General features: G+C 42.6%; 1 protein-coding gene across 1 annotated transcript in view; it reads right to left on the reverse strand.

Annotated features, from left to right (window-relative positions):
- The window catches only part of MATN1 (matrilin 1), a 46,736-nt gene extending 33,782 nt beyond the window's left edge, over positions 1-12,954 (reverse strand). The window contains exons 1-2 of the mRNA XM_007066099.3: positions 10,990-12,954; positions 5,763-6,109 (exon numbers count right to left, since the gene is read on the reverse strand). Of these exons, the coding sequence (XP_007066161.1) occupies positions 5,763-6,109; positions 10,990-11,077 (435 nt within the window). The 5' untranslated portion in view covers positions 11,078-12,954. The remainder of the gene's footprint in view (positions 1-5,762; positions 6,110-10,989) is intronic.
- Positions 12,955-14,053: the final 1,099 nt, after the last annotated feature.

A 14,053-nucleotide genomic window follows, 5' to 3' on the forward strand; every position in this document is an offset into this window, starting at 1 on the left:
AGGTTAGCTGTTAGGAAAAACTTTCTAACTAGAAGAGGAGTTAAGCTCTGGAATAGGCTACCAATTGTGGAATCCCCGTCACTGGAGGTTTTTAAGACCAGGTTGGACAAACACCTGTCGGGGCTGGCCTAGGTTTACTTGGTCCTGCCTCAGCGCAGGGTGCTGGACTTGATGACCTCCCAAGGTCCCTTCCAACCCAACTTTTCTATGATTCTATGAAATCCCACTGTGTTCCTTTGTCATCCTATTCCTTGTGGCAGATTGCCAAGCTCCCTCTGTCACCCTCTAACTCAGAACCTGGCCTCAGAACATAGCAGAGATTAAATTAATTCAGTAGCACTTGAAAACTGAAAGTGGGTTCAGCTTAGTCAGCACCACTGGAATCTGTCTGTGGGAATAATTCCTTTTGACTAGTACTGTCCTACATTGTCTGGAGAAAGACAGTACTGGGGAAGAGATGGGTTGGAGTGATATTTGCTTGAATGGTTTACTTGCAGGGGACACACACACGTGAATTGCAGGGCAGCTGAAGTTTCTGCCCACCTGCAATGATGCAGCAGTAGCACAAATCTAAGTCCTGGTTTCTGTTTCAAAGACAAGACCTGGGGAAGAAAATATGAGTCACTGGCTCCTATATATCAGTCCATATTATGTGTGTGTGCGTGTGTACACGCTTATACGACACACACTCAGATCCTTCAACTGAACTTTGATTAGGGTTGGAAAAGCGACTGTAAAACAGGACCTTCTTGCATGTCATGGACCAAATTGATCCCTGGCGTAGCACCTTTAACTTCAGCAGAGTGAAACCAGAGATGAATCTGCTCTCCATCTTGTCAGTCACAACTGCTGATCTCATTTGCAAAAGCAAGTGTTACTCCTGGTAGTCAAGCAGGAGTTGATACAGCTCTGGGAAGCTCTGGGAGCTGGGTTCTGTTCTACCCCACCCTGCACATTCGGTTCCAGCTGCAGCTTCCTGGTTATCAATAGAGATGTAAGAAGCAAGACAAGTCAAGCTGGATTGTTCAGTTCCGTGGGGTTTTGTAGAGCTTTTGGCCTTGAATCAGGGCACTTGTGATGTGGATTCATTGAGTGAGACTTGATCCTCCATACAGTAGAGAAAGAAATGCTAATGTTTTGTGTGATGTTCTTTAGCTGTTGGTTTTCCTAAAGATATTTCCCAAACTTTTTTGTTCATTTCTTTTTCAATGAATAACCAAATCCAAAAACTGAAATTTTGTGTGGGAGCTTTGAAATCCAAATATTTGATTTTTTTTTCTCCCAGAAGACAAAAAAATATTTTAAAAATGTTTGGTTTACATTCTCTCTTTAAGATGACCAGACTGAAAACTTTCAGCCAAATGAAAATGTATTATTTTGTAAAAACCACAAATTCATTTATTTTCCAAAAATGTAAAATTTTTCAGTTAAAAATTTGCTTACTCTTTTAGTGGGCACATTAAAGACTAAAGAGGCACATTTTAAAGAGGCACATTTTGACTAAAATGAAAATTTTCCATACAAGTGTTTCTTTGGACAGCAAAACCATTTCTCTTTTTAAAAACATATTTAGATAAAAATATTTTGACCCCATTTTAGTCCTGCATCATCATTATTACAGAATGGCATCTCAGAAAAAAGGGGGGAAATCATTTGTGATAGAGCCAATAAATAGATATCAGAGTAGCAGCCATGTTAGTCTGTATCCTCAAAAAGAAAAGGAGTACTTGTAGCTCACGAAAGCTTATGCTCAAATACATTGTTAGTCTCTAAGGTGCCACAAGTCCGCCTTTTCTTTTTAACAAATAGGTAGTCGCTAACTTTTTTCCTTATCACAAAAATTGGACCAAATCCATCCCTGGTATAAAGGGTCACAAAGCATCTCCCACTGAGTTACACCAGGAAGGAATCTAGTCCATTGTTTTCTGCTCTGCTTTGGGTTTTTGCAATGGCTCTTCCTAAGACTAGACAAAAATACTGTAGCATGTGATTGCTGGATTTTCGGGGTTTTTTTTTTTTATTGTTACACTGTGAATTATCCATTGTAGACAGGCTAGGAGGAATGTGAGTATCTGCCTGGCATTCTCTTCCCAAAGGCCAGTATCAGACAATAGAGTGCACTGTTCTTTAGCACATAATAAAGTAAAATAATATTACACTGAGCACAAAGCTACCTAAGATTTTGGAACATGCCCAGCCATCTCTCAGTGAAGTAACAACTGTGTTTGCCAGAGAGCTTGGGAGACCCAGCTGTAAGGAGGCCCTGTCTTTGTCCCTATTTGATTGAGTTTTCAATCTAGTTTGCCACCTCCAAGCTGCGCAGGGCTACTAGCTAACTGACAGGAGGGTTTTTCTAGAAATATTAATATCCTTCCCTCATTGTCCCCTGCTCCCGCTGCTGCTACTACTGTCTCTCCCTGGAAAGGTCTTGCTGGGGATAAAGTTTTTTATGCGAGCATGGAACTGCTCTTTAGGGGGTGAGCTGGAGGTCAGGTTCAAAGAGGAGGGAAAAAGTTCCCTGAAGCTATTCCCAGTTCCACAGGACCACTGCCAATTCATTCATGGTGTTTGGCTTCAGGGAATAAAGCTCTGGGGGAGGGGAGGAGAGTTCCCTAGCAGATTAAAGCAGGAATTTTGATGCCCTAGGATCTGCATTCAGAAGGAGCCTTCAAGTGTGGGATGAAGGAGCGGTGGTGCTGTAAGGAGCTGCTCTCTGTGATGCAGGAGTTTCTTTATCACCCCTGTTGGCCTGGAAGCTGGCAATGCTAGACATGTAGTGGCAAGTCAGACAATGTGTGTGCACAGCACTGCATTTAGTGATAAGGGCCCACATGCCCCATCCGCAGGCATGGAGTGTGGATTGAGCATTTTACATGGATTTTCTTAGACAAAAGAGGGCCATTTTCGATCACTGAAAATCAAATTTTACATTTTTAAACTGAAGAATTTTGAGGTTTCGATTGTTTGGATGAAAATGTGAAAAATGTTGGCCAATCGGGAAAAAAAATCATTTTTGTCAAAAGTGTCCACAGGAATGAGGACTCGAGAAGTGACGGGCTTCTAAAAGCTCACAGGGTAGAAAATTCCATACCTGGAGGGAAAGCAGAGATGATGAGGTGGGAGATGAAAGCGATGGGTTTTGTGCATCTCCAGACTGCTGGTGGATCTGTGCCTTATTTCATTTTAATCCGGCTCTGGGGACAAGGAAGGAAGACTCTAAAATCTCCTCTTTTAACCCAGTGGTGAACAAACTCCAAAAGGCCCGAAGGACAGTTTGGATCTGAATGAGCCCAGGATGAGTTTGAAGCCATTTGGGACTTGAGCTGCAAATACCATTGAGTCAGCTAAGGTGCCACAAGTACTCCTTTTCTTTTCACCTAGATACCATGCTCCAGTGAGCGGGACGGTATCAACACAATACATTAGATAGCTGTCCTGTTTCTAACAGGGATAAATACATCACCCCATGCTGCCTCTCTTGGGTAATCTTACCATTTCTGTTTCCATGAGTAACACCTGAAAGCAGTGAAAGACAAAATATACCTGTGGGACAGAATGAACAACTTTGAATCTCCAAAAAAAGATTAAAGTTGAGTCCATTCTTATTCTGTTTGTACTAACTTGGCCAGAATCATAACCAGGATCATCCAAGGATCTCAAAGTACTTTACAAACATTAATTATTATTAATAATAATAATAGTAATAATAATACCAAGCTATTATGCACTGCCTTATATCCATTGGTGAGTTGAGTGTCATTACATTAGGCATGAAGCATCATTAAAATTAGGTTTCGCAACAGCCCTATGTGGGAGAAAAGGTTATTACACTTTACACGATTTTACACCTGCCCACACTTCGACCCTAAGTGCCTTACCCAAAGTTACACACTCAGTCAATGGCAAAAGTGAAAACAGAAGCCAGGAATCCTGGCTTCCAGGCTCCCGCGCTCACTTCTACAGGAAGGATGTTTTTGTGATTATGGCACCAGGCTGAGCTTCAGAAGATATAGGTTCTCAGCCACAGATTTACTGTGTGACCTTGGGAAAGTTAGATTTTCAAAAGTGCTCAGTTTTGGCCCAAATGTGCTCCCACTAAGTCAGGAAGACTTAGACCAAAATACTGAGTGCTTTTGAAAATCCCGCCTTCAATATCTGAGCCTCAGTTTCCCCTCTGTGAACTTGGGGATAAAAGACTGACGTGAGGTAAATCCAATTGGATTTGTTAGGTGCGCTGATGCTAGAGTGACAGGGGGCATAGAAGTAGGTCCATGAAGAGATCTGATCCCCATCCATTGGCACCATTGTTCAGTAGTGTCTAGTTAATTTCTGGCTACCACAGCCTTTAAAATGCTAGTGTTGGGTTGTTTGTTTGTTTTTTCAGGTGTGGTCACATTTTTACCAGAGTTCATTTCTTGCATTTAGGCTTTGTTGGTTGTTGGTTTTTTTGATTGTTTGTTTTTGCTGCCTTTGGCTTCTTTTCCCTCTCTGTTTTGCACACAACACCACATTACTGGCTTCCCCATTCCTCTGCTAGCAGCAGAGGGGAAAGGAAAGAAACTGACATTCCAGAAATTTTAGAATTGGGGGAAAAAAAACCTTCTTCAAACAGCTGGTTTCCTGATTGGTTGGCACAGAAGCTCTGGTTGCCCATGTTAAGTCCTTGCTTATTTTTCTGCTCCTGTCTTGCTAGCAGAGAGCCTGGGGAGCCAGCTTTAGGCATTCAGGCCTAGGCTGCGTCATGACTAATGTTTAGTTAAAATGCAAGCTGTTACTGAAACAAGCTTTCTGCATGCACAGAAGGGAGAGTTTTCCCCCCGGCTGTCACTGAGCTGAGGCAGGTGTAGCCAGTTTCAGAGATGACGAGTCAGGGGAAAGCAGATGCTGTTGTTGTTGTATGGCAGAGCTTCAAAAAAGAACTAGATAAGTTCATGGAGGCTAGGTCCATCAATGGCTATTAGCCAGGATGGGCAGGGATGGTGTCCCTAGCCTCTGGGCAACTGGGGATGGATGGATCACTTGATGATTCCCTGTTCTGTTCATTCCCTCTGGGGCACCTGGCATTGGCCACTGTCAGAAGACAGGATACTGGGCTAAAGGGACCTTTGGTCTGACCCAGTGTGGCCATTCTTATGTTAAATACCAACCTAGACCATGATCTCGCTGCCCCACACTCACTATGTGCATATAGAAAGAGGTGGTCTCGCCAACTCAATAGTCAAGACAGACAAGGAGTGGGCTGGAGGTGTGGGGGAATTAAGGTTTCCAGGGCAACCTTAATTCTGACATTTCCTACCTTGTGAGTTCGAGGTGGGGGTTTGCAAAGGCACAAAGAAGAGTGAGGCACCAAGGCCCAGATTGTCAAAGTGAATTAGGCACCGAACTCCCATTGAAATAAATGGGAATTAGGCACCTGCATACCTTTGAGGATCTGAGGCGAAGATCCCGCTGACCTTCTATGAGAATTGAGTCCCCAATTGCTCTATCTGTCTTAGAAAACCAACCTCCTTGCCACTACAAAATTAAAGGTCCTTTAGTGTATTTTCGTTGGATGGGATATTAGTAAAGGCGGCCATTGCCACAGAGATAACAATCACTTTTTCCCCATCCCTAATATTTTGTGGGGGACTTTGGCCATTTTCTTCAATGTTTCCAGTCTCTGATTAGACAGAAGGAAGGGGAATGGATGGGAGGGGTGATACCATCAGGGAGAGCAACACTGACTTCTCCCAATGCAGCAGCTCAGCAGATAATTCACTTACTTTATTAATCTCAGGAGACCTCACACGGGCCCCTTCTGAGTCGCTGAACGCCCTATTGATGGCAAACTGGATTGCCAAGCCCGTCATGGTGCCCGTGGAGAGAGGCTTGATCTTGTGGACTGCTTGCAGCAGGCTGGCTTTGGTCCAGTGGGTCTTGAGGGAGAACTCGTTCTTGACTGTGCTGGCATAATTGATCACCCCCACCCGAGTGGCATTGGGGCCCACATCTAGGGACTCGATGACCTGGGACAAGAATACTTTGACCTGCTCAAATTCATTGGGGCGCACGCTCCGGGAGCTGTCTATGATGAACACCAGGTCGGAGGGTCTCGTCCTACACAGAGCACCTGCACAAGAAAAGTGGGAAGAGAAAGATGAAGAAATAAGGCTACAGAAAAACTAGTGAGGTTCAGGGATCAGAGCAGGATGCTGGGGATTCAAGACTTCCTTGTTCTTGTGGGGAGATAGGGTTCTACTGGGTTATGGCAGAGAATTGGGTGTCATTTGTAAAACCAATGGGATGATGATAAATACTTACTTATCTCATAGGGGCAAAGTGGGAACTAATTAATCAAAGTTTATAAAGTTTATACTTTTTAGAAAAGTATTTGTATTGGTTAAAAACATAACACCGTGTACAAATATGTGTACTTTTAATGCACAGAGGTGATGAGATAATATTTGGCATTTGTGGGGCTGGATTCACCACTCCAGGTTTATGCTGTTATGCTGATGAAACTCAGTGCAGTCACACTGGAGTAAAACAGCAGAGGGGCAAACCAACTGTCTGAAGCACCTTGATCAGATGCCCGTCAAACGCTTTGCAAAAATTAATACATAAATTCCCACAACAAGTCTGTGCAATAGGTATTGTTATTGCCACTTCAGAGACAGATAAACAGAGGCACACCTAGCCATTAAATAACTACCTCAAAGCTCCAGGGGGTCAGTAGAGGTGGAAATAGAACCCATGAGTCCTGACTCATATAACCCCCTGGTTTAACCCTTAAAGCGGTGGTTCTCAACTAGGGGTACATGTATCCCTGGGGGTATACAGAGGTCTTCCAAGGGGTAGATCAACTCATCTAGAGATTTGCCTAGTTTTACAACAGGCTACAGAAAAAGCCCTATCAAAGTCAGTACAAACTAAAATTTCATACAGCCAATGATTTGGTTCTACTGCTCTATATACTGTATACTGAAATGTAAGTACAATGTTTATAGTCCAGTTGATTTATTTTATAATTACATGGCAAAAATGAGAAAGTCAGCAATTTTTCAATAACAGTGTGCTGCGACACGTTTGTGTGTTTATGTCTGATTGTGTAAGTAAGTAATTTTTAGTGAGGTGTAACTTGGAGGTACGCAAGACAAATCAGACTCGTGAAAAGGGTACAGTAATCTGGAAAGGTTGAGAGCCGCTGCATTAAATCACAATGGAAAACTTGTCTTATGAAAGGAGACTCAAGGAGCTTGGCTTGTTTAGCCTAACTAAAAGAAGGCTGAGGGGAGATATGATTGCTCTCTATAAATATATCAGAGGGATAAATACCGGAGAGGGAGAGGAATTATTTAAGCTCAGTACCAATGTGGACACAAGAACAAATGGATATAAACTGGCCATCAGGAAGTTTAGACTTGAAATTAGATGAAGGTTTCTAACCATCAGAGGAGTGAAGTTTTGGAATAGCCTTCCAAGGGAAGCAGTGGGGGCAAAAGATCTATCTGGCTTTAAGATTAAACTCGATAAGTTTATGGTATGATGGGATAACATGGTTTTGGTAATTAATTGATCTTTATATATTAATGGTAAATAGGCGCCCAATGGCCTGTGATGGGATGTTAGATGGGGTGGGATCTGAGTTACTACAGAAAATTCTTTCCTGGGTATCTGGCTGGCGGATCTTGCCCATATGCTCAGGATTTAGCTGATCGCCATATTTGGGGTCGGGAAGGAATTTTCCTCCAGGGCAGATTGGAAGAGGCCCTGGAGGTTTTTCGCCTTCCTCTGTAGCATGGGGCACGGGTCACTTGCTGGAGGATTCTCTGCTCCTTGAAGTCTTTAAACCATGATTTGAGGACTTCAATAGCTCAGACATAGGTGAGAGGTTTATTGCAGGAGTGGGTGGGTGAGATTCTGTGGCCTGCGATGTGCAGGAGGTCAGACTAGATGATCATAATGGTCCCTTCTGACCTTAGTATCTATGAATCTATGAACTTTTCCTATTGGCATCACATCACAAAGCACTGGTGATCATACTGTAAAGAATAAGTCTGCACTAGACAAGAGAATCGGTGTGAAAATGTAAAATACATTGACCTAAGATGACATATTCCCCATGTAACTTCTATGTTCCCTTGGTAAGATCAATAATAAACATGATGGAGAAAACTATTGGTGGTCAAGATGCTCTGTCCTGCAGCTGGATGGAATTTCTCAAAATTGACCATTTTGATGACATTTTTCATCAAAATTTCAAACTATGACCAAAAAAATAAAATAAAATAAAAAGGGTTGATATTTTTACGAACATTTTCCCAAATTGCCCCATTTAGCCTGCCTCTGTGAGGTTCTGTTCTCATATTCTCTGTTAATATTTCATTTTCACACAGGAGGAGGATACAGGTTCTGCGATACAGGGGAAAAGTTCTGTCAGACAAGCTTTTTGACCAGCAAGTCTGTCTAAAATTAAGACATAGATATTGGAGTTGGTCATCAGTGTGAAATGTAACTGAGCTTTCACGCTATTAGACAGATGAAAACAAATATCCTGCTATATGTCCATGAAGAGAGATCATCAGGTGGGTTTCCTGAAAGACTCTAGTGCTGAATGTGTCACTGGCTTCAGAATAATATATCTCTAAACAATGCAATGTGCAGGAGGGATTCAAGGAGGAGTTAGTCAGTAGGACACACTGGTTTCCACTGAAAAGTAACCATTTACCTCCGGGGGTTGGTTTCACTTCACTGCCATATTTCACTGCAGGAAGTAGAAAACGTCTGTTTATAATCAAGCTTACATAGTGCTTTAATTCTTAGACCAAAAAAGAACTTTATGAAGTGTCATTATACCCATTTTACAGGTAGGGAAACTGAGGCCATGAGCTTTGCCCAAGGTCATGCAGTCTGTCCTTGGTGGATCAAGGAATGGACAATAAGTCTCCTGATTCCCACTCCAGTGCCCTAACCACCATTTGTTTTTTTTTAATTGTTAACTGCTGCCAAGAAAGAAGTGTTGTACCAAAGCATTGAAGTGTGGGATAAGGATTGACTGAGCCAATAAAAGATTTTGGAATCAACTTTTTCACAAAGTGCTTTTGTATTTTTGTCCCAAATAACTTTTTTTTGTATCTCTTCTTATGAAATTAAAATGTATTTATGGGGAAATAAAGAGAGAGTATTGAAAAATCAAAAGCAAGTCTAGCTAATTGTGTCCAGCCCCAGAAGGCTCCCTAGTCTTAGGGCTTGTCAACACATGGAGCTATTCAGGAAGAGCTATTCCAAAACAATTAGTCTTGAATAACTCCACATATGGACACTTTCATTCTGGCATAAGTGCCTTTTTCCAAAATAGCTTAATTGATTTTGAAAGTGGATTAAATTAAACCAAAAACAACACTTTTATTTTGGAATAAGAATGGCCACATGTGGACATATTCCAGAGTAGATACTCCACTTTAAATCCATTGTCTACCTTATTCTGTAATAACTTTTATAATAGTCAAGCCCTTATGGCAATGAAACAGAGTTTGCGGAAGCACCATGGTGCTGGATTAATTTGAAGAAACAGAAAACTGTTGGTAACTCAGAATTAAAACATATTTATATTGCAAGCAGCATACAATCATACTAGAAATATAGTGGATTGGATGAATGATCCATCTGTCATTTCCTGACTCTGGTAATATCTAGTACTGGATGGTTCAGGTGTAGAGATACTGTCTCTTCACAAAGCTGATCAGTTGGACAGTCTGCAAAGACATTTCCTTTCTCTGCGTGGCTACCTTATGCTCTGCAGCATGTAGTCACATTACCCTGATCATTTTGTGATCTGCACGGTATAAATGTTTTTAAATGTCCTAAAATCACTCAACCCTTTTACAAATCCAGCCCCAATATTTGTCTTGACCACCTCCTGCAGCCATGAGTTTCACAGGTTGGCTGAACATTAATTGTTGTCTGTAACTTCATCCAGTCCCTACTGGATCAGTTAATGGACTGATTTCTTTACCATTTGTACAAATCTTTTTCACTATTAGCTTTTCCTTTTGAATTCAACACCTGTTCATTTATTATATATTATTCGTAATACCACAGTGCCTAAGAGCCCCCAACATGACCAGAACCTCACTGTTCTAGGTGCTTTAAAAACACCGAAGACGCCGACAGCCCCTGCCCCAAAGGCCAGAGACAAAAGGTGTAGACAGACAGACTGGGAGTACAAGGAAACAATGTGACAGTATTGTTCAGCATGATAGGCAGTGAACTCAGCACACTGGCTGCCTACCATTGTCAAGTATTTTGTAGCTGGGAAATGGGGATTTGCAGACATTAAAATTAACCATCCTTCTTTAAGGATGCTCACAGGGTATCTCTTGGACAGCTTGCCTCTAAGGCAAATCCTGTCATCCCAGTTCAGGCAAAATCTACCATTGACTTCAACAAACTGAAGGGAATTCACTGGAAGTTTGCTTGAAAAAGGACTACATTAAAACCTTAATAAGGACCAACCTCAAAACCAATCCATTCCACTTTACTCGGAAAGGTGTACCAGAGCTAGGAATGTCTGATCAATCCAGGCCAATTCGCTCCTTGAATTTCCCAAACAAAACCAGCTCTTTGAGGAACGCTTTGAGAGAAGAAGCGAGTTCTATTCAGGAGATAAAAAGGGCACAGGACATCTCCTTTAATGGCAGTGCCTCCTCCAGCTAAAAGGAACTGGACCTCATACTATGCTGAAGACACACTGAAGCAGCTTTCTGTTAACTGTGTCTGTGCCATGCACGTGGCTATTATTGCAAAGCAAAACGAAGCAAGCAGGAGAATGCAGCACAGACATCAGGATTTTGCTGCCTTGGTCAACTATTTGCAAAAGATTCTTTGCACAGCCCTGCAATCTGTTTGGTGTCGTTTTTCTCCCTTTATCCTCCCGTGTTCACATCTGCCCGAGTGGAATGGCTTCGGGTGGTGAGAAGGTACCACAAACAAACTGACCTCTTCACTTACCTCTGGGCTGAGGGGGAGCCCCGTAAATGCCGTGATCCTGGAAGAGAAGAAATGCAGAGAGCAAGAAGCCAGAGAAAATCCTGTCCATGATTGCTCAGAAGCTGGAGGCAGAGTGGCAGGCAAGAGACTTGGGCCAGAGGTATTAACATGCCACTCCTCAGAGGGGCAGCAGGCCAGCCTCTGACACTTGTGAAATACCTGGGGGGAGGGCAAGGTTGGAGGTGGGGAGGGAGGAAAAGAACAAGAAAACTTTGAATGACACGAAGGGTCTCCTGGCTTTGCCCAGCCCCTGGGGCTTTCCACAAGGGGTTCATTGCTCGGCTAGGGATGGGAAGTAATAAAGGGGACCCGCGACTGCCCGGAATGTGGAGAATCTGAGACCTTGACAGTGGGGCCAGTGAAAGCAGGTTGGGGAAAGGGGTTAACCTGTCATTCGCGGGCTTTAATCTGCCTAGCCTGGTGTTTGCTGCACTAAGCCAATGGTCTGCGGTGTATGGGGCTAGCACCCTTCCTGAGACTGGAGGGGGTGGGAGAGCGGGGCAAGAACCAGGTCACACAAACCCTTAGATATCCAGCTCAGCACATGAAATGCAGACCTCAGGGTTTAGGAAACATCTGCCTTGTGGTGGGCCCCTCCCCCCCACTTCTTTTTACTAATCTGCAGGCAAAAATATCAATCTGCTAAAGTAGGAATGAGGGAGCAGAGGGGAATGAAAGGACTGGAATCATAGCTCAGTAAGACACAGTCAAAGTAATGTGAAACAGAATGAGTTAACTTCAGGGGTAAATTGTTACATCCATTATAAAAATTGTACTGTTTGGGATACTGAAAATAGAGAGCGAGAGAAGTGAACCAGGAGATATCAACAGCAAAGGATAGATAGATAGATTAGTAAAACTAGATAAATAGATAGATTAGAATACTGTATGATTTATTGTTTTTTAGCAGGTTCTGCCCAAACCTAGAAGAAGATACAGTGACTGCCACAAGCAGCTGACAATCTAAACAGACAAATAAAACCCATGATGCGCTGGGTGAATAGGAATCAGATGTCTTCAGTATCCATAAAGCACTATGCAGATTTAGCGGGCTATGTTAATACATTAATAGTAAGTAGATGCATTCATCACAAAGTAACATAACAATGCTTCCATGTTAGTTAATAAATGCCTTTAGGCTGCAAGTGATCTGCCAATCTCATCTATCCAGCCATCCATTCGCCACCTTAAGCATTCATTCATTTCACCGACACTGTATGATCCCCGAGCCTCAGCAAACCACCTTCAGATCCAGAGGAGGCCAATTCCGCCATTCTTATGCTGAGTAGCACTTTACTCCACAAGTGCCCCCCCCCACACTGAAATCAATGGGACATCACACAGAACAAGGCGCTACTCAAGTGAGTCGTGAGTAAGGAAAGCACAAGCTGGCCTTAGAAGAGCTGGCCAGAACATTTCAAAGCCATCAACATCTTGATGAGAAATGGATAAACCTACCAACAAAATTTTGCAGGAGGGAGTCTGGGCTCTGAGATCCTCCCATCTCGGCAGGTTTTAGCCCCAGCCTGAACATCTACACTGCTATTTTTAGCCACATTGCACGATCCCCGTGAGCCCGAGTCAGTTGGCCCATGCTCCAAGACTTGCTGCTGTGGGGACTTTTTATTTTCAGTGTAGCCATACCCTGGGGCCCCAAATCTACGGCTCTTGCTCATGGTGAGTAGCGTCTTATTTCATAGGTAGCTCCACTGAGATAAATGAGGCTGACTCACAGAGGAATTGCTATTTAAGGTGAGCAAGATTGGGAGAATTTGGCTGCAGATTACCATGGGAAAACACACACACATATACATATGCGTGCACACACAAAGCTATATATAAGAGCTAGGTATTATTATAATATCTACATTGGCACACACACACAAATATACATCCACACAAATGCATTTATACACTCATATATACATTCACACACATACACACAAACACATATACACACACTTGCAGACACACACATATACCCCCACCCCCACATAACTACAGATAGTAGCAGGGAACAAAATGGAATTAAAATACATGTGTTTTTTGCTTCCACCCCCATTTATATATATATATATATATATAAAATATGGGTTTTTTTCCTTTCGCTCTGCTTGGCACACAAAGAACTATTGGTGCAGACAGTATTGCTGGCCATGAATGGGGATCATTCAGATCCCTCCATAAATGAAGTCTCTATGGCCGTTCTTGCCGAAGAAAATATAAGGTTTCTCTGTGTCATTTTTCTGCTAATTAGCAAAGAAAGATAAATACATTTCAGGTGATATTTTTCACTACGGAGGTTGGGGCACACACACAACATTAAAGCTTTGAAAACAGGGTAAGGGCAGAGGCATTTTGGACACCATATGTCTGCATTTATAGATCTTTAAAAGAAATGTTTATTTTTAAAATATGAACCATAATTTTTCCCCGGGCCTCAGAAAACTAAAACACTGGATCCAATTTTTCCAGAGGAAAATATGCATTTAGGGCTCTTCCCAAGGCCACTCACAACACAAATAGATAAACCATTAAAGGATTAAGCTGACCCCATTCTGTAGGGCAGCTATTGTAGGTTTCATGTTTCCAGAAGCATAGAAGATTGTTCTCTCTCTCCCTCACATACACACACACACTCCTCTTTACTGAAGAAGCACTTGTTTCAAATACTAGACCCGGCTCATTCCTTCTATGTCCAAGGAGCTTTGAATCAAGGTACTACATCAGGACCAACCCTGCCCTCTTTGAAGTCAACTGTTTAGAAGTAATGGCAAAGTTCATATGTGTTAGCCCCTCTTTACCAAGGAAAGCAGAGTGTGAAGGTTGTGGGAAATGGCAAAGAGAAATACATTGCCCAGTGTCTCAGTCTTAGGGGTCTCTGTAGATCTTACTCAAGAGTTCAGTTCAGGAGCAAAGTTCAGTGTCAAGTTCCTCAAGCAACCAGGCAAGAGGGGATCAGCAACTTTGATACATGTTTCTAACCTCTACCCTGGGCTCCTTGGAGAAGGGACAAAAGCAGAAG

This window comes from Chelonia mydas, chromosome 19, assembly GCF_015237465.2.
Source record: "Chelonia mydas isolate rCheMyd1 chromosome 19, rCheMyd1.pri.v2, whole genome shotgun sequence".
In the NCBI taxonomy this organism is placed as follows: domain Eukaryota; kingdom Metazoa; phylum Chordata; order Testudines; family Cheloniidae; genus Chelonia; species Chelonia mydas.